Source organism: Trichomycterus rosablanca, chromosome 25 (genome assembly GCF_030014385.1).
Source record: "Trichomycterus rosablanca isolate fTriRos1 chromosome 25, fTriRos1.hap1, whole genome shotgun sequence".
NCBI lineage: Eukaryota > Metazoa > Chordata > Actinopteri > Siluriformes > Trichomycteridae > Trichomycterus > Trichomycterus rosablanca.
Window position 1 is genome coordinate 11087501 of NC_086012.1, and position 22500 is coordinate 11110000.

Sequence of the window (22500 nt, forward strand, 5' to 3'; positions counted from 1 at the left end):
ACCCACATACCATGACAGACCCTGGCTTTTGGACTTGTTCCTGATAACAGTCTGGATGGTCCTTTTCGTCTTTGGTCCAGAGCACTCGGTGTACATTTTTTTCAAAAAAAGACCTGGAATGCTGATTCATCTGACCACAATACACATTTCCACTGTGTGGTGGTCCATCCCAGATGCCTCCGAGCCCAGAGAAGTCGATGCCGCTTCTGGACATGGCTGTCTTAAGGCATGTTTTTTGCACAGGAAAGTTTTAAGCTGCATTTGTGCATGTAACTCTGTATTGTAGTGCTTGACAAAGGTTTGCCAAAGCAATCCTTCACCCATGTGCTTATATCAGCTATTGTTGAGTGGCGGTTCTTGATGCAGTGTCGTCTGAGGGATGGAAGATCACGGGTGTTCAGCTTAAGCTTTAGCTAAAGCCCTTGGCCTTTACGCACTGAAATTCCTCTCGATTCCTTGAATTGTTTAATGCTATTATGCACTGTAGAGGGAGAAATATGCAAATCCCTTCCAATCTTTCTTTGAGGTTCATTGTTTTTAAACATTTCAATCATTTTCTCACACATTTGTTGACAAACTGGAGATCCTCTGATCATCTTTGCTCATCACAGACTCAGCCTTTCCTGGATGCTGCTTTTGTACCAAATCATGATTACAATCGGCTGTTGGAATCACATCATAATTTAGTTTTTTTTACCTAATTACTAGCACTAAATTACCTCTGTCCCAACTTTTTTGGAATGTGTTGCAGGCCTGAAATGCAGGAATGGATGTTTAACTTGTGAAGAAAAAACTTGTGTGGCACTTGTTCATTTGCTACATGTTGCTGTATAGTTGCTCGTATACAGTGTCAGCCTACTGCTCAGTACACACCAACACACCCACATCCACCCAACGTGCATACGAACGCTAGTGCTTAGGGCACATAAGAAGTCAAAAAGTATGTTGTTTATGTGCGTTATCATTTTCTTCACACACTGACACCAATCTCGGCAACCCTGCAGCACCGATGTAATGACTTCAATCTTTCATTCATAAAAGAAAAAAGAGGAAAACTGCCCAGTTTTTCATGAAATATGGTTCTGAGAAGAAGAAAGAGTGAAAGATTACTGAAAAGAAAATGATTTTTTTTTTCTTGACCTACATAGCATGCTCCATTTGCTTTCTTTCCCAGTGGCAACTTCTCACCAACCAATCACTCTTTCTCTCTCATTGCTGATGGTTTAGGCCAGCTACCGGATGTATGTAAAAATTAAGAAATCAATGTGAGTTTGCCTTTTATTTTTATTTATTATTATTATTGTAATTATTATTATTATTATTATTATTATTATTATTATTATTATTATTATTATTATTATTATTTAGACTGGCTAGTGGATGTATGTTAAAAAAAAATCAGTGTGAGTTTGCCTTTTATTTATTATTATTATTATTATTATTATTATTATTAATTATTATATTTATTTATTTATTTGTATTTTATTTTAACGACCGGCCAGCTACCGAATGTATGTAAAAAATATTGTAAGTTTTGGCTTTTATTTTTATTATTATTATTATTATTTTTATTAATTTATTTATTTACTTATTTTTATTTGTTTTTATTATTTTCTTTCTTTTAAAGACCAGATTTATGTAAAAAAAACAAAAAAAATCGATGTTAATCAATTACTATTATTATTGTTGTTATTATTATTATTATTATTATTATTTATTTTTATTATTATTTATTTATTTTTATTATTATTTATTGATTATTGTTATTTTTATTATTATTATTTTATTTTTAGACTGGCTAGTGGATGTATGTTTAAACAAAAATCTATGTGAGTTTACCTTATTATTATTATTATTATTATTATTATTATTAATAATAATTTATTTTTATTTATTTATTTATTTGAATTAACCAGCCACAAGACGTATGTAAAAAACAAACAAAAAATTTAATTTTTTTTTATTTATTATTATTATTATTATTGTCATTACTACTACTATTATTACTATTACTATTATTATTATTATTATTATTATTATCTTAAACTACTGCCTTACACATACATTCATTGGCCATTTTATGAGCTACACTAGACTTTTTGGGTGTGCAATGCTTAACTTTTTCTCTGTACACTTTTTAACCCCCTTTACCCCATCCATTAGGAAAAGGGGATCCCGATCGAACCCCCTACTGACCAAATGCTTTTTTGGGAGGTAGCCAGTTGTCAGCATTGCACTGACACTAACATGGTAATAACGTAGTGTGTGTTGTACTTGGATATCAGGGTGTGAGCAATGGGTGTGGCTAAAACACCTACGTCCGGCCATATCGTGTATGTTTGTGTATCCTATGACAGTTTGATCACTAGCACGGTCTGCGATTAGATATTACCGAACACGGAACTACTCCTCCATCATTGATCTTCCACATACTTGGGAAGAATCTGACCCACTTATGAAGAGTCGCTTGAAAGGTGACCGCTACTCCATCTTACTAATGATATAAAGTTCTGTCCTACATCCAGCAATTGCTCACCCCAAACGACGGCTTTACACTGCAAGATTTAAAAAAGGGGTTTTAATCATATCCTCAGAGACATACCCTTCAGTCCAATTTTGTTCCGTCTTTAGACCTATACAGTGCAAAAATCCAATCATCCATATTACCAAAAATTGCAATCTAGACCCCTGGGAGTGTTAGCAATTCACAATTTTGTTCTGTCTTCATTTTTTCTACAACGAAACCCTACGAAGTGTCATCCTTGATTTAGCCCCAGTGATCTTTTTCACTGTTATGTTCTGTATACAGTATGGTGCGCAATTCAAAGCCATTCACAGTCTATGATCAATGTTCTCAGTTTAGTCCTCGGGGACTTGTTAGGAGACACGTTTTAGTTGTGTGTGCCCTTTTGGATTTTGGTTAGCGAAGCCTTTAATGCAAATCCTCAACAATCCAATTCTTTAAGACTGGTGTAGATGTACAGACTTTTAAAATACCCAATCTTGGGCTTCCAATAGTCGTCCGTGAACGTGTGTCATGTTAAAGACATATCACTGGAAATTCCTTCTGCTGTATTGTAGATGACCTTTCCTGTGCTTATTGCTCAAGATAAAGTCCAGTCATAATATCCTTTGGTGTTAAGTTGTAACAGAATAGACTCTGTCACAGTATTTAGGGCCTCCATTAGCTCAGTCTATAGGGAGCAAAGTTTGCCTTATTTTTATTTTTATTTGTTTTATTTATTTATTTTTTAGTTTATCTTTTTTTATTTTTTTATTGTTATTATTATTATTTTTATTTTATTTTAAAGACTGGCAACCAGATGTATGTAAAACAAATGTATTTTTAACACCCAAGAAATGAGGATTAAAAAGCAGGAGGTCTAGCCTTATGGTCTGTGGATACACCCTTTTGAGGAGCTAGTAAGCTCTCCTAGTCAAGGTAAGTGTACATACTGTACTTACACCTTGAATTAAACTGTTATGGTTCACACAGTTTTGTAAATAGACACAAGGGTGTTGGGGTATTTTTCATGTTATATATCTGGATAGGGTGTTTATGAATTGTTGGAGCTTAATTATTGTTATATTTATTATTTGTTGAGGGTTCTTCATGTGCTTCTGTATGTGTTCATCTTGATGATTTTGACCATCAGCGTCTGTTCTTTGGACTTTGTGTACACTTTCTAATAGGCTGGCTTCTCATTGCGTACGGACTTTTAGTCAAACGGCAGATTGATTATGTGCACTGCTATTTATTGTTATTTACACTGAAGGTTATGGGAGATAATGAAGCAATTAATTGATTATTGTGACTTGATCGGAGAGTCCTGACCCAGTGTTACAAAGTGATCTTCTTATAGTGACCACTGACGCATTTGTCCTCACCTTCATCAGATCATCATATATGTCTTTTGCTCTTAATTGTCCTGATGGCCTTTGAGGCTTCTGGTTAATCTATCTATCTATCTATCTATCTATCTATCTATCTATCTATCTATCTATCTATCTATCTATCTATCTATCTATCTATCTATCTATCTATCTATCTATCTATCTATCTATCTATCTACCTACCAACTCTATCTATCTATCTATCTATCTATCTATCTATCTATCTATCTATCTATCTATCTATCTATCTATCTATCTATCTATCTATCTATCTATCTATCTATCTATCTATCTATCTACCTACCAACTCTATCTATCTACCTACCTACCTACTCTACCTACTTACCTACCTACCCACCTACCAACTCTATCTAAACACCTACAGTGATGCCAAAAAGTATTTAGTCAGCCACTGATTGTGCAAGTTCTCCTACTTAGAAAGATGAGAGAGGTCTGTAATTTTCATCATAGGTACACTTCAACTATGAGAGACAAAATGAGAAAAAAAAATCCAGGAAATCACATTGTAGGATTTTTAAAGAATTTATTTGTAAATTATGGTGGAAAATAAGTATTTGGTCAATAACAAAAGTTCAACTCAATACTTTGTAACATAACCTTTCTTGGCAATGACAGAGGTCAAACGTTTCCTGTAAGACTTCACCAGGTTTGCACACACTGTAGCTGGTATTTCGGCCCATTCCTCCATGCAGATCTCCTCTAGAGCAGTGATGTTTTGGGGCTGTCGCTGGGCAACACGGACTTTCAACTCCCTCCACAAATTTTCTATGGGGTTGAGGTCTGGAGACTGGCTAGGCCACTCCAGGACCTTGAAATGCTTTTTACGGAGCCACTCCTTCATTGCCCGAGGGGATCATTGTCATGCTGGAAGACCCAGCCACGTTCCATCTTCAATGCTCTCACTGATGGAAGAAGGTTTTGGCTTAAAATCTCACGATACATGGCCCCGTTCATTCTTCCTTTAACACGGATCAGTCGTCCTGTACCCTTTGCAGAAAAACAGCCCCAAAGCATGATGTTTCCACCCCCATGCTTCACAGTAGGTATGGTGTTCTTGGGATGCAACTCAGCCTCCAAACACGACGAGTTGAGTTTTTACCAAAAAGTTCCATTTTGGTTTCATCTGACCACATGATATTCTCCCAATCCTCTTCTGGATCATCCATATGCTCTCTGGCAAACTTCAGACGGGCCTGGACATGTACTGGCTTAAGCAGGGGGACACGCCTGGCACTGCAGGATTTAAGTCCCTCTCGGCGTAGTGTGTTACTGATGGTAGCCTTTGTTACTTTGGTCCCAGCTCTCTGCAGGTCATTCATCAGGTCCCTCCATGTAGTTCTGGGATTTTTACTCACCGTTCTCATGATCATTTTGACCCCACGGGATGAGATCTTGACCCCAAGGGAGATTATCAATGGTCTTGTATGTCTTCCATTTTCTTACAATTGCTCCCACAGTTGATTTATTCACACCAACCTGCTTGCCTATTGTAGATTCACTCTTCCCAGCCTGGTGCAGGTCTACAATTTTCTTCCTGGTGTCCTTCGACAGCTCTTTGGTCTTGGCCATGGCCATGGTTGAGTTTGGAGTCTGACTGTTTGAGGCTGTGGACAGGTGTCTTTTATACAGATAACGAGGTCAAACAGGTGCCATTAATACAGGTAACGAGTGGAGGACAGAAGAGTTTCTTAAAGAAGAAGTTACAGGTCTGTGAGAGCCAGAAATCTTGCTTGTTTGTGGGTGACCAAATACTTATTTTCCACCATAATTTACAAATAAATTCTTTAAAAATCCTACAATGTGATTTCCTGGATTTTTTTTCTTCTCATTTTGTCTCTCATAGTTGAAGTGTACCTATGATGAAAATTACAGACCTCTCTCATCTTTCTAAGTAGGAGAACTTGCACAATCAGTGGCTGACTAAATACTTTTTGGCCCCACTGTACCTACCTACCTACCTACCTACCTACCAACTCTATCTACCTACCTACCTACCTACCTACCTACCTACCAACTCTACCTACTCTACCTACCTACCTACCTACCTACCAACTCTATCTACCTACCTACTCCACCTACCTACCTACCTACCTACCAACTCTATCTACCTACCTACTCTACCTACCTACCTACCAACTCTACCTACCTACCTACCAACTCTATCTACTAACTCTATCTAAGATCCTTCCAATCCATTTATCCAAACTTCCATTCTCCCATCCATCCATCCATCCATCAATCCATCCATCCAAACTTCCATTCTCCCATCCAATCCATCCATCCATTCATCCAAACTTCCATCCATCCATCCAAACTTTCATTCTCCCATCCATCCAAACTTCTTTCCATCCATCCATCCATCCAAATTTTCATCCATCTATCCATCCATCAGATCAGATTAGATTAGATTATAATCCATCCGAACTTCCTTCAAACCTTCCATCCATCCAAACTTCCATCCATGCAAATGACCATTCTCCCATCAATTTAACCCATCCATCCAATCCATCCATCCAAACTTATTTCCATCCATCCAAATTTTCATCCATCTATCCATCAGATCAGATTAGATTACATTATAATCCATCCAAACTTCCTTCCATCCATCCAAACTTCCATCCATCCAAATGACCATTCTCCCATCAATTTAATCCATCCATCCATCCATCCAATCCACCCATCCAAACTTCTTTCCATCCATCCACCTATCCATCCAAACTTCTTTCCATCCAAACTTCCTTCCATCCATCCATCTCTCCATCCATCAAACTTCCTTCCATCCAAACTTCCTTCCATCCATCCATCTCTCCATCCATCCAAACTTCCTTCCATCCATTTAAACTTCCTTCCATCCATCCATCCATCCAAACTTTCATCCACCATCCATCTCTCCATCCATCTCTCCATCCATCCCTCCATCCATCCAAACTTCCTTCCATCCATCCATCCAAACTTTCATCCACCATCCATCTCTCCATCCATCTCTCCATCCATCCAAACTTCCTTCCATCCATCCATCCAAACTTCCTTCCATCCATCCATCTCTCCATCCATCCAAACTTTCTTCCATCCATCCAGATAGATATGTACAGTAGATAGATAGACAGACATTCTGGACATTGTTAATATTTGGCTTATTCACTAGTATTCTGGAGCTGGTGTGGTGCAGTGCCATTTGAAGGATTAAAAGTCTCAGATATTCAATGTGTCCTCTAAATACCCAGAGATTTGTCCAGATTCTTGTGATTTGCAGCTATTGCTCAAGGAGAAGACGACAGATAATATGTTTGGTACATGAGGGATGAGCTTCCTGTGTTCCCCCTATCATACCAACAGTAGTTGGTAGTAATTGTTTGTTTAAAAGTTTCTGAAGAAACAGATGTACCCTTGTCAGTAATTGTACACACACGTCTCAACCACTGAGATACATTTGCATTATATTCGATTCTATCTGCTAACATAATGATTTCAGTTTATTATTAGCATTAATTTTGAGGTCAGATCTTACAAAAAGAAACATATACCCAGTCTGTACAAATCCTGAGGTAGTCCTCGCCAACAACTCCCTGTTATCCCAGACAGGGAGACAGGGGGACTCAGCTGGTGGGAGTGAATTGGCAAATTAAGCTCTATTACTATGCTTTAATGTATTAATGTATTGTCTTTTTCTTTCTCCAATAGTAATTTGCCTTTAATTAATTGTACACTTCTGGTCTGGTCCAAATTGCAATCGGAAATATTTAACCACCCTCAAGTTGCAGTAAACAAAGAAAAAATATTTATTGATACATACACAAGCATATTTGGTAACATTTTTATTTGATATTTATTTATTTATTTATTTTTTTTTTTTGTATTATTTTAATAGTTTTCTTGACATGTTCATGTGCACTGTTATTTAACCCCCAGTATCATTATTTGGTGGTCATCCTTTTGCCTTGATAACCTCTAATAAGCAATTTTGGAAAGTGTGTACTAGCTTTTGACACGTCTTGTTCAAGCTAATTGAGGCTTGATGGCGTTCACGCTGCTACTCTTTAATCCACACCAAAAATGATAATAATAATAATAATAATAATAAATATAATAATAAATATAATAATGATAAAAAATATATATAAAAATAATAGTAATAATAATAATAAATAATAAATAATAAATAAAAAAATCTAAAATAAATAATAAAAAATAATAATAATTAATAATAATAATAAAGAAATAAAGAAATAAATAATAAAAATAATAATATAATAATAATAATAATAATAATAATAATAACAGTAAAATCTGAATATTCCGGGACTAATCCCTTAACCAAGCTTTTGTCGGCTCAGAAATGTGCTTGGTACCATTGTCCGATTTCTTAACAGAAGACCATAACATTCTTAAAATGCCCTGGTATTTCTGTAAATCCATGACACCACAATGCCAGTCACACAGCCAAGATTGCCAGTCATCTCTACATCATCACTGACCAGCCTCCATGCTTGACCATGATGGATAGTATTCTTCTGGTCATGAAACTTTCTTGCACCAGACAAACTGGTGATCCATATGGCCAAATAGTTCCAGTTTTGATTCGTCACTCCTTTGAGATGTGCCCCAGAGCTATGCAGGCCTGTCTGAATTACTTCTGCTATATTGTAGTTGACTTTTTCCGGGCCTACAGGTCAAGGGTGGCGCTCATCGTGAAGTCCGGTCAAAAATTGCCCTAATGAGATTGCTAATGTTCCAGATGTTTCCAAAGTTTTGGAAATGATATAACTCTTATACCCGTTGGTCTGTTGGTGCAATGAACGTTTGTATCACTCCTTAAACACCTGAATCTCTGTGTGGTGTTTACCGTATAGGACACATCACAGCCGAAGCAAATTAAGGGTGGTGGTTGAGTTTCAAATTGTTTAATCATGTTGACTAGCAAGTTGTTGAATATCTGTGACATTAGCCCAACAGTTTAAGTGTTTCAGCCACACTTATAGCTAACATATGTATAGGATTAATTATATATGCTTATTGATGCTTCTGCATCAAGTCCAGGTTTAAAATAAGCTTGACCTAGAGGAACATCACTGACCTTCCCAAAGCTCAGAACTTCAAAATAATACATATGGGTTTTGGAATGGGATGTCTGAAAATATGGATCTGTAGTAGTCGTAGGTCAGTGGTTAACCTTCTAGACTAGGAATCAGAAGGAATCTGGTTCAAGCCCCATCACTGCCAAGCAAGACCCTCAAAGCTCAATTGCTCGGCTGTGACTGTAAGTCACTTTGGACAAAAACGTCTACTAAATGCTAGAAATGTAAATGCCCCTTGGTTAGAAATGGGTATTTTTACAGCTCGAGTACTTGGACTCCAGGTGTGTGTAGGAGGGGGTTGGTTGGACTGTTGGCGGTTGTTACAACGTTAAACCTCTTGAATCCACTCGTATCACATCAGCTGCACGAAGTACTTTGACGTTCACACTAAGTATGTGGGTCTGTGAATCCGTTCGGGTGGGTGTGTAGTGTGGACGGTCCGTAGACGAAACGTTTGAAGTATTTGCACGTGTCCATTTTATCAGCTCTACTTACCATATAGGAGCACTTTGTAGCTCTACGATTACTGACTGTAGTGCATCATGCTTTGTTAGCCCCCTTTCATGCTGTTCTTCAATGGTCAGGACCCCCACAGGACCACCACAGAGCAGGTATTATTTGGGTGGTGGATCATTCTCAGCACTGCAGTGATACTGACATGGTGGCGGTGTGTTAGTGTGTGTTGTGCTGGTATGAGTGAATAAGACAAAGCAGCGCTGCTAGAGTTTTTAAACACCTCACTGTCACTGCTGGACTGAGAATAGTCCACCAACCAAAAATATCCAGCCAACAGCGCTCCCTGGGCATCGTCCTGTGACCACTGATGAAGGTCTAGAAGATGACCGACTCAAACAGCAGCAGTAGATGAGCGATCAACTCTGACTTAACATCTACAAGGACCAACTAGGTAGGAGTGTCTAATAGAGTGGACAGTGAGTGGACACGGTATTTCAAAACTCCAGAAGCATTGCTGTGTCTGATCCACTCATACCAGCACAACACACACTAACACACCACCACCATGTCAGTGTCACTGCAGTGCTGAGAATGATCCACCACCCAAATAATACCTGCTCTGTAGTGGTCCTGTGGGGGTCTTGACCATTGAAGAACAGCATGAAAGGGGGCTAACAAAGCATGCAGAGAAACAGATAGACTACAGTCAGTAATTGTAGAACTACAAAGTGCTTCTATATGGTAAGTGGAGCTGATAAAATGGACAGTGAATGTCATGGCTGACCAGTGTATATCTATGTTTGGCTGTATTTACCTCACTGTGTGGTGGTTTCACTTTTAAACTTGTGTTATGCAGCTCGGGGTGCTGAGGATCGGCTTCTTAACGTGGCTTAATGTACTAAAAGTCTTTAAACAGTTCGTCTCATTGGACTCGCTTTGAAAATATCAGGGGCAAACCTCTACAGCTTGACACGCCCACAAATGACGTCACGGTTCACGCAAAAAAACCTAGTATTCCTTGGTTCCAGCTGCGAACGCAAGTTCTCAGTCTGCAACCTCTTTTGTTTTGGTGGAAACACCTTGAACTGGTTCAAAATCAAGTTTGCGAACCGGAACAGAGCCCGTCCCGCGTAGGTGGACAAGGTGGTAAGAGGGGACTGGTACCAAAAACTTCTAGTGTATGTGAGTAAACATGGTTTAGGACTTACTAGTACAAGGCATGTCTGGCAGATCCCCGTCTGCTCTGTAGTAGCCGTTCCTGCAGACGCAAATGGTGGAGGCCTCAGATGTGGACCTGCTGTTAAGGGGGCACTGCAGGCATAGACCCGTCCCCTGAGTGGATTTGTACGTCCCTGGAGGACAAGCTGCAGAGAAAGGAAATAAATAAGTAAATCAATAAATAAGGAATTATGGGTGTCTCAGATACACAAAACATGGACATTCACTGCCATGGATATACACCGACTAGGCATAACATTATGACCATTGACAGGTGAAGTGAATAACACTGATTATCTTCATCATGGCACCTGTTAGTAGGTGGGATATATTAGGCAGCGAGTTTGACAAGGGCCAAATCGTGATGGCTAGACGACTGGGTCAGAGCATCTCCAAAACTGCAGCTCTTGTGTTGTGTTCCCGGTCTGCGGTGGTCAGTATCTATCAAAAGTGGTAAACCGGCGACAGGTTCATGGGCGGCCAAGGCTCATTGATGCACGTGGGGAGTCCGATCCGATGCTGAAGTAGTTACTGCTGGTTCTGATAGAAAGGTGTCAGAATACACAGTGCGTATGGGACTGCATAGCTGCAGACCAGTCAGGGTGCCCATGCTGACCCCTGTCCACGCACATGAGCATCGGAACTGGACCACAATGCAATGGAAGAAGGTGGCCTGGTCTGATGAAACACATGGCACCAGGATGAGAAGAAGACAAGTCGGCGGAGGCACTCCAACGTTGGGTCCTGCCATCCACGTGGATGCTACTTTGACACGTACCACCTACCTAAGCATTGTTGCAGACCATGTACACCCTTTCATGGGAACGGTATTCCCTGATGGCTTTGGCCTCTTTCAGTTTGAGGTGTTGACTTGCCCCCAAATTCCCCAGATCTCAATTTAATCGAGCATCTGTGGGACGTTCTGGACAAACAAGTCTGATCCATGGAGGCCCCACCTCACGAGGAGTTAAAGGATCTGCTGGTAACATCTTGGTGCCAGATACCACAGCACACCTTCAGCGGTCTAGTCCATGCCTCAACTGGACCAACACAATATTAGGTAGGTGGTCACGATGCTATGCCTAATCGGTTTAAATGTGTCAGCACTTGAAATGAGCTTTATTATTATGGGATATGCCTGCATAAAGATCTGCCTAGTCTAAAAAAGCAATCGTGAAAGAAGGTCTGGCTCACAATTAGCGTTCTGATTAATTCCCAAACTGTTTTTAATGTCAAAATGATAGCGTAGGTGGGTGTATGTTTACTAAAACTGAACAACCAGGCTTCAGTAATAATAAAAACAGTCATTATGAGCGGTCGTTTTATATCTCCATCTGCTGCCACCGCACATAAAACTCAATCGAGGATTTATTGCATTGAGGAATTCTTAATAGCGGAATAATAAAAAAAAAATAATTTACCTCACCTGCGATTTAGCTTAAAGTGATCAAATACGGAGGGGAGGGGGGGGTTGGGGTGTTTCGCAGTCAGCCAAATCCAGCTGCAGTCATCTGGAACGCCGGCTAATTAATGCATTATTACTTCAGAGACGAATGTCTGTCTGTCAGATCCTAATATCGTCCCGATACTAAATCTCATCAATTATCTGCGTGATATTGTTGCGAGGCGCTGACGCGTCGACGCCCGTGCTGATTAATATGCATTGCGTGGCATGCATGCGAGGGAGGGGCGCGGATGATTAATATGTTAATTTCGGACCCGGCGCGTCCGTTTGCCCATATGTACGCAGAGATGGATGGAGAGACGAAGACGCAGAGTATAAGCGAAATGCAAAAAGAAAGACGACCGATTCTGGCCTTTAATGAAAGGAGGGTGGGAGGGAAGGAGGGACGGGGTGTATCGTTCTCTCGTTTGGAAAAAAAAACGTCCCTTTCGCTGTGCCCGAGAGAGCTCGGCGTGCCGTGTCCTTCCGCTGTCTGAGAGTTCCTCACGCCCTCCCCGTAAGCCTTTTGAGATTTAATTAAACATTTTCCGCCTCATTAAAGCAAAATAGATATGCAGAGTACTGAGGGCAGATCAAATTTTATTAGACACTTAAATATTTAACTGTCCTTTTAGCTGCGCCAGGGCGGGACGCGACTCTATCGACTTCAATTCTAAAGCAGAAGAAAGCGTTTAGACGTCCATTTTCCGGCCTGATGACCCGGGAGTCTTCAGAACATCCCATTATGCCGTATGGCATTGTGTGAACAATATCAGCTGACAATACAGCTAACCCTTATCAGTCACCTAGTGTTTTATGACTATATAGACATGAAGAAAAGCTCGATTTAAAGAATCTCCAGTGGCCTTCACAGAGCCCTGACATCAGCCCCACTGAACAGCTTTAGAATGAACTGGAGCATCAATTAATCAACATCAATATCCAGCCATCAGTAAAATGCTCTTTTGTAATACTGACTGGCCCCAAATTCCCACAGACATGTATTTGAGATGGATCAAACATGTATTAGGTCCCAATTGTAGGTCGCTTTGGATAAAAGCGTCTGCTAACTGCTCTAACGTAAATGTGTTTTTTATTTATTTATTTATTTATTACCTTTAATTTATGTTTCTCACCATTTATTTATTTCTCACCATTTATGTATTTATTTATTTCTTACCTTTTTATATATTTCTCACCTTTTATTTATTTATTTATTTATATATTTATCACCTTTAATTTATGTATTTTTTTTTATTTTTTATTTTTATCACCTTTTATTTATTTATTTATTTTATTTTTTTATCACCTTTTATGTATTTATTAATTTTTTTCTCACCTTTTATTTATTTATCACTTTTTATTTATTTATTTCTCACCTTATATATATATATATATATATATATATATACAGTATATATATATATTTCTCACCTTTTATTTATTTATTTATTTCTCACCTTTTATTTATATATTTCTTTAATTTTGTATATATTTATTTATTTCTCACCTTTTATTTATATATTTCTCAGCTTTTTATTTATTTATTTATTTCTCACCTTTTATTTATATATTTCTCACCTTTTATTTATTTATTTCTCACCTTTTATTTATTTATTTCTCACCTTTAATTTATATATTTCTCACCATTTATTTATTTATCGCAATTTCTTTTTTATCTTATCACCTTTTACTTATTTATTTATCTCCATTTATTTATTTTTTACCCTTAATTTATATATTTATCACCATTTTTTTATCTTTAATTTATTTATTTATTTATTGTAATTTATTTATGTATTCATTTAGTTAGGTCTTTAGTTAGTAATTTATTTATTTAGGATATTTGAGAAACCGATCCAATAACCTATCCATTACTGCATCTTCCCACCAATCCATTCAGCTTAATCTTTATTTACCATCAATCCACCCACCTACCTTTTCCATCTATTTATTTAGCCATCCATGTGCACCATAATTAGCATAACGATCATTCCTAACATTAAAATGAAATTTTCCAGTCGAATTAACATTCATTTATACACCCACCCACCTACCCATCCATCCATCCATCCATCAACCAAAAAAATCGAAGATGCAAAATAAATACTCTTCAGGGTACCGGCCCATCGCTGAATTCTTATGGCTCGAAGCTTCAAAAGATGACAGGAACATCAAAACATCAAAATTAGTAAAAAATGCAAATAGAAAAGACATCAATCAATCCCCCAGGCCTAGCAAAAAGCCCAAGTCTGCAAAAATTCACCACACAGTAGCTAAACCTTGTTTAGTAGTAGATATTTTCATTGTCTTCATTCCAATGCCAGCTAAAATAATGACCTGGTCCAGTTGATACATGAACTCGATACAGTGGCTCAATTGGCTCCCAACATGTATATTTGTGTGTGTGTGGGTGGGTGTGTGGGTGTGTGGGTGTGTGTGTGGGTGTGTGGGTGTGTGGGTGTGTGTGTGGGTGTGCGCGTGTGCGCGCTTAATGATGTGTACTGAACGTACCCCAAGGCTGATGTTTACAGTGTGAGTTGATGCTGTTAATGCATTTAAGTGGTTGGAATCTACTGTTGACTCAGCAAACGCACAATAACTCACAGCCTGTGTGTATGTATTAGGTACACCTGTCTTAAATGTACATTCATTGATTATTTTATGAGCTACACCTTCCTTACAGCTGAACTTTAAATTGTATACAATTAATGACTGTAGCCCATCTGCTGCTTTGTTTGTCTGAAATCTCCAAATAATGTTTGTAATAAATTAATAAATAAATTAATTAATTTATAATAATAATAATAATACAACAACAACAACAACAATAATAATAACAACAATAACAGGACCTAACAGTGGCAACTTAGTGGTGTTGTTGGTGGGTCTTAAACCAATGACATTCTGATCACTACATGATTCCAGAACCTTAACCACTAAGCTACCACTGGCCTACATTCACTTCACAAGAAGGTTGTCGGTTCAAGCCCTATCACCACCACTGTTGGTCCCTTTAGCAAGCCGTTAACCCTCAATTCCTTGGATTGTATCCTAAGTTGCTTTGTATAAGTGGCTAAATGTTGCAAATGTAAACCACTGCCACTGTTGGGCCCCTGAGCAAGGCCCTCAGCCCTCAGTTGCTCTAATTGTAAGTCGCTTTGTATTAAAGTGGCTGCTAAATGTTGCAATGTCAATGAATGGAAGTCAATTAAGTAGTCTACTCTGTGATGAACCTCTGATTTTTAATGCGGCTAATTCTTCTCCTTTAAAGAACAGTTGTGGCCTAGTGGTTATTGGTTCAAGCCCCAACACTGCCAGGTTGCCACTGTTGGGCTTTTAACCATCAATCAATGTAATAATATAAATAAGTCAAATGTAAATATGCAGTTTCAGGGTCGGCTGTAACTTCACCTTTGCTGGTCCCAAGTATGGCTTCTAAAGGAGGATGATTAAGCACAGGACTGGCAACCCATCCCCACAAAGAACAAGCTTGTTCTTGAAACAACAATTAAATGTTGCGCGAACTATTGTTTTGATGGATCCAGCTTGGTCCTGGAGCTGTGACCAGGGGTGGCCGCCAGACTTTTGGCCTAGGAACAACTGGTGTGGGGGATTAAAAAAATTTAAGCGTCGCTTCTATGACAGGAGAAGCCTTGTTGACTAAAGAGGTTACACACAACTATGACAGTAGTCATTATTAGCACTAGTAGAAGCAGGAATTATTATTATTATTATTATTATTATTATTATTATTAGAAGTAGTAGAAGCAGGATTTATTATTATTATTATTATTACTATTGTTATTGTTGTTATTATTATTATTATTGTTGTTATTGTTATTATTATTAATTATTATTATTATTATTACTATTATTAGCAGTAATAGAAGCAAGATGTATTATTATTGTTATTATTATTATTATTTATTATTTATTATCATGATTATTATTATTATTAATTATTATTATTATTATTATTATTATTAATAATTGTTATTATTATTTATTATTATTATTAACAGTAGTAGAAGCAGTCATTATTATTATTATTATTATTATTATTATTATTATTATTATTATCACACACTATCATTATAATCACACACACTAGCGTGAACTTAGAATCTGGTAACTGCTGTAATATATGTCTTTAAGCATGCCTACACACACACACACACACACACACACACACACACACACACACACACACACACACACACACAGACCGAAGTGAAGGTTCCTCTGACCCCGCTAAATGAAATCCTGATACCCACATTTCATGCCAATTGTATCTGGCTCGTTCCAGCCATTCTGCAATTAATTCACTTTCCTTGTTAGCCATGTTGCACACGCCGAGGTCAGCATGACCAAGAAGGAGACGAGAGAAAAAGAAAACGGCAAATTAGAAATTAGAACAAGATCTGACCCATCTGCCCTGAATTTCCAATGTCCCGGAAACTTCTGTGTAATTACGTGTTTAGTTTGGCTGACGGAACGTTCGTCTTATGAAGACGGAGCTTCCACATCAAATAAGTTAATTAGCTGACCAGCTCTCTGCGTCAGAGGGGAGGAAGCGAGGAGGTCGGCGAGGCGCGGATCCGCGAACCCCCGAGCTCTCGGAGGAGGGGGAACGGAGGGAATCGAGAGAGCTGGCGGTCAGCCAACTGCACCGGCTGATTCGGAGGAGCTGAGGCGTTCCTCATTCCTCCGAAGAACAATTCAGCCGTTCTGCTGAGATGAAACGAGCGCTTTCTCCACGCTCAGACTCTCAGAACCACTAACCCAGCTCGAGTGCTTTACCTCAAGTGAAGTGTGTGTGTGTGTGTCTGTGTGTGTTCACACACCAAGCACTTTATTAGGTACACCTATCTTAAATGTACACTTATTGATTATTTTAAGCTACACCTTCCATACAACCTTAAAGAGTATACAATTACTGACTGTAGCCCATCTGCTGCTAGGTCAAAAAGCTTCCAGTCAAAATTAGTGAATTATTTAGCAGAGTTCTACTATTATATTCGGATATGATGCAAAATATCCAAATTATGTTTGTAAAAAAATATATAAATAAAAAATAAAATAATAATAAAACTAAATTAAATAATTAAAATAATAATAATAATAATAATAATACATTAATACAAATAAAATTAATACACAATAATAATAGCAATAATAATAATTCAAAATTAAAGAATTAAAGTAATAATAATAATAATAATACAAAATAAAATAATTATAATAATAATAATACATTAATACAAATAAAATAAATAAATACATAATAATAATAGTAATAATAATAATTCAAAATTAGTGATGATGATAATAATAATACAAAATTAAATAATTAAATAAATAATAATAATTATTATTATAATAATAGTTAAGTAATACAAATAAGAATCACTAAATACATAATAGTAATAATAATAATAATAATAATAATATTACAAATAAAAATAATAATAATAAATTAATAAAAATAAAAATAACTAAATACATAATAATAATAATAATAATGAAATAATAATAATAATACAAATAATAATAATAATATTAATAATAATACTAATACTAATAATAATAATAAATTAATACAAATAAAAATAACTAAATACATAATAATAATAATAATAATAATAATAATAAAATTATCCACTTTTGCTAAGTTTAAAATACAGCGAGACAAAACAGCTTTAGCTTGAGACTTTAATGCAGCTGTACACAGCTCCCACGTGAACACTGAGGGTGGTTAAGGGTGTGTTTCAAATCAGTTCACTCTCAATTGGACCACTCTGGACCAATGTTGGAACCGGACTTGTGTTCCGAGAGTTGCAGGCGCTCTGAGCAGCTTTCCATATTGTAACAATCAGTTTTCATTTCTGCGCTATCCCTGGTCTTTTCCTTTGTCTCAGTCACGGGCTGCAGATTTCTGTATTTTGTGTTTTTTATTCGTGACTTTGTTTCCGTTACTTTGGTCAGTGCCTTTTTTAGCCATAATATTGTTCTACCTTGGCTAGGCATGAACCTGTTTGACCCGTCCGCTCATTTGCTTCGGGGCTGGAGGTGACAGGCTGGGTGACAAGGTCGACCCACCTATGTCAGCGCATCATGAGAACCAGCGTGACTGTGCTCATGTTTGTCTGTACTCTTTACTCTTTGAGACAGTGATGTATGACGCCGGCCAGATGAAACGTCACTTCAGGACATAAGGGATCACCCTATGTTCATCCTGTTGATTGTGAGCTCTAGCTCAAGGTTGAATCATTATAGACACAGTAAAGCAGGTCAGATTGTTTTTCACATTTTTATCAATTATTGAATAAAGCACTGGTAAGAGCAGGGAAACATCCTAGACAGTACGTCAAATCCATTGTTGGGGTTTGGCCATGCCTTGTGATATCTGTGTAGACCTCCTGTGTGATGATAGCACCTTAATCTCAGCGGTGATGGGCCAGCATTATAAACCATCCTTGAGTAGGTATATAAACTCAATCCTCTAAAGTTAATTTTATGCTTTAAGAATTAGTGCTGAACAGTTTAAGGATCGTGAGTCAAGACTTCATTTGTGAATCTAACGTTAGTACCTCACCTCACAAATGCTTTTTTGACTGAATGGGCACAAATGTCCACAGAGACACTAGTGGAAATCCTTCTCAGTTTGGGAAAAGGTGTCCAAACGGGTGACAAATTCTAGCTTTCTAGCAGAAACATGTAGAGGGTGGATTTGTTGCTCCTAGCAGCCCCTTGTTGTAAGCGAGTGAAAATGACTGCTGCATAGCCGCATACCAGTCAGGGTACCCATGCTGACCCCTGTCCACCGAAAGCGGCAACAATGGGCACGTGAGCATCAGAACTGGACCACGGAGCACTGGAAGAATGTGGTCTGGTCTGATGAATCATGTTTAATGTTACATCACGTAGATGGCCGGGTGCGTGTGCGTCGCTTACCTGGGGAACACATGCCACCAGGATGCATTATGGGAAGAAGGCAAGCTGACCGAGGCGGTGTGACTCTTTGGGCAACGTTCTGCTGGGAAACCTTGAATCCTGCCATCCATGTGGATGTTACTTTGACACGTACCACCTACCTAAGCATCGTTACAGACCATGTACACCCTTTCATGGAAACGATATTCCCTGATGGGTGTGGCCTCTTTCAGCAGGATGATGCTCCCTGCCCCAAAACAAAAATGGTTCAGGAAAGGTTTGAGGAGCACAATGACGAGTTTGAGGTGATGACTTGGCCTTCAAATTCCCCAGATCTCAATCCAATCGAGCATCTGTGTGACGTGCTGGACAAACAAGTAAGATCCATGGAGGCCCCAGCTCACAACTGCTAACATCTTGGTGCCAGATACGACAGCAAACCCTCAGGGGTGTAGTGGAGTCCATGCCTCGACAGGTCAGGGCTGTTTTGGCAGCAAAAGGGGGGCCAATACAATATGGTTGTATGCACAAATGTTACAAAAGTAGGCACTACCATGCACATTTTTTGGAAGGGTGTGGTCTCATGTCATAGTATGTAACAGTCTACAACCGTCTCTGTTGGAATACTGGTCCCACAACTGTACAGTATCTTGCAGTAGCAAGCTTTTTTTTTCCACCCGTCTATACGCCGCATAGCCATTTTTATTGTGTATTCAGATCTAGGAACGAATCATTTGGGCATCTGAGTGTAATTGCTTTTTATTGTTTTTTCCTCTCTTCTTTGACGCCTCTTCTCTTGACGTTCCCCTTTTTCTTTCTCTAAGCGAGGCCCTGCCTGGAGGGAACAGGCTTCACATGACAGGCTGTGTAATAATGACATTAGCACAATATTAGCTTTTCTATTTTATGTAAGCAGAGGAATATATTTGACATATTCAAATCCCACCTGTTGCACTCTAGGTAAAATACAAGGAGGAGAAATAGAAGATCTCATTTCGTTCTTTCTCTCTCACTTTTCTTTTTCTTTTTTTTCCGTCCGTGAGGATAAATGGATCCTGACACGGGCAGAATAGAGGGATGATTAATGGCCTTAGTGGTTTTTTGGGAGGAAGGACGAAAGAGGCATAATAAAATCTAGTCACTGGAACATTCCTGTGTCTCGATTTTTGATTTTAGAAGGAAGGTAGACGGGTTAGAACACACTGTTTTTGGCCAAAAGTATTCGGACACCTGTCCATGAGCATAGCGCTTCAAAACCATGGATAGTAATATGGTGGTGTTCCATCTAAAGCAGGCACTTTCAACATCCACAACTCCTATAACATCCATCCATCGTCCCACATTTATCTCATATGGACACCACTTTAACTTAATGAGCTTATGTCTTTCAGCCACAATCATTACAGGAGTATTAAGTCATTTATATAAAACTAATTGTAAAACTTCAATTATAAAAAGCACAAAACAGTGAGTTTGGGACTGAAGAGTTTAGTACCAAGTGGTTTCCACTCTTGAACACCTTTGGATTGAAGTTGAATGATGATTGCAAGCCAGGCATTCTATCCTGACCTGAACAGTTTTTTTATTTATTTTATTTTTTTTAATTTATGTATTATTTTAGTGATATCTTACTCATTTACCTTTTTCTTATTTATTTATTTTTAATTTATTTATTACTTATTAATTTAATAATCTTTTTTTTTTATTTGTCATGATTTATTTATTTATTATTTATTTTCTCTTATTATTATCCTTCTTATTTATTTTTTTATTTGTTAGTGTTTTCTTTTTAATTATTTTCTTTTTTAATAAAATTAATTTACTTTTTCTTATTTCTTTATTTGTTTTATTTATTTATTTTCTCTTCTTATTATTATTTATTAATTTATTTTTTATTTTTGTGTTCTTTTTAAATATTTTTTTTTATTTATTAATGGAAAATTAATTTACTTTTTCTTTATTTATTTACTTATTTTTGAAATTAATTTATTATTTATTAATTTGATATTCATTTACTTTTTCTTATTTCTTTATTACTTATTAATTTTCTCTTATTATTATTATTATTCTCGTATTATTTTATTTTATTTATCTTTTTATTTATTTTATTAAGTGACACACTGCTAAAAAAAAAAGGAAATCTCATGGTTAGTTATCCAAATAAATTTGACCTTACAGTGTTATGTGCTCATCATTTACTGTACTTGCAATATCAATAAGGACACCAAAACCCCAAACTTAAAAAACATAAACACAGAGCTACAGGTAAAGCCTGGGGTTAACCAGCCGTTTGGAAAGCTGCTTACTTACAGAAGAATGTGGTTTTAATTGAGTGAAGAAGATGATGTAGAAAAAGTAAAAGTAGTTTTTACCCTGCCTGTGTGTTGTATGAGTGGTCATTACTTTTGTCTTTCCCACAAGGCTTCTCTTACAGGGTTTCAGCTCATTAAGTTCATGAGATGATCAATTAATCCAGAGCAGTTTAGTGCAGGCAGCCTGTGTCACCCTATTTTACTGTCTGCCTCTTTTACCTCTTTTAACTGCACCCACACTTAATATCAGGGGCATGGTTGTCAGGGTTGTTTACCTGCCATAAGAGGTATAAACAGATGTTAAGAGCCCAAACATATCCCATAATAATATTCCAAAATGCAGGAACACACCCTGCTGGCTGGCTGGGTCATGTCTGTAGGGAAAAACAAATCCAGTTGGCTGATAGCACCAGTGTACTGTGACCCAGTCAGCCAATAGCACCAGTGTACTATGATCCAGTCGGCCAATAGCAACAGTAGTGGGAAACAGAAACGTGACCCAGTCGGCCAATACCACCAGTGTACTATGATCCAGTCGTCCAATAGCAACAGTAGTGGGAAACAGAAACGTGACCCAGTCTGCCAATAGCACCAGTGTACTATGAACCAGTCGGCTGATAGAACCAGTGTACTATGACCCAGCCAGTCGATAGCACCAGTGTATTATGACCTAGTCGGCCGATAGCACCAGTGTACTATGAACCAGTCGGCTGATAGAACCAGTGTACTATGACCCAGTCGGCCGATAGCACTGCTGATGGAAAACGCAGACGTGACCCAGTCGGTCGATAGCACTGCTGATGGGAAACACAGACATGACCCAGTCAGTTGATAGCACCAGTAGTGGGAAACACAGACATGACCCAGTCGGTTGATGGCACCAGTAATGAAAAACACAGACATGACCCAGTCGGTTGATAGCACCAATGGTAGGAAACACAGACATGACTTAGTTAGTCGATAGCACCAATGGTAGGAAACACAGACATGACCCAGTCGGTTGATAGCACTGCTGATAGGAAACACATACATGACCCAGTCGGTTGATAGGACCAGTGGTGGGAAACACAGACGTGACCCAGTCGGTCGATAGCACTGATGATGGGAAACGCAGACATGACCCAGTCGGTCGATAGCACCAGTG

General features: G+C 38.0%; 1 protein-coding gene across 1 annotated transcript in view; it reads right to left on the reverse strand.

Moving 5' to 3' along the window:
- Positions 1–22500, reverse strand: part of LOC134302822 (ephrin type-B receptor 1-B) — a 266238-nt gene that overhangs the window by 100329 nt on the left and 143409 nt on the right. The window contains exon 4 of the mRNA XM_062988035.1: positions 10655–10810. Coding sequence (XP_062844105.1) covers positions 10655–10810 — 156 coding nt within the window. The remainder of the gene's footprint in view (positions 1–10654; positions 10811–22500) is intronic.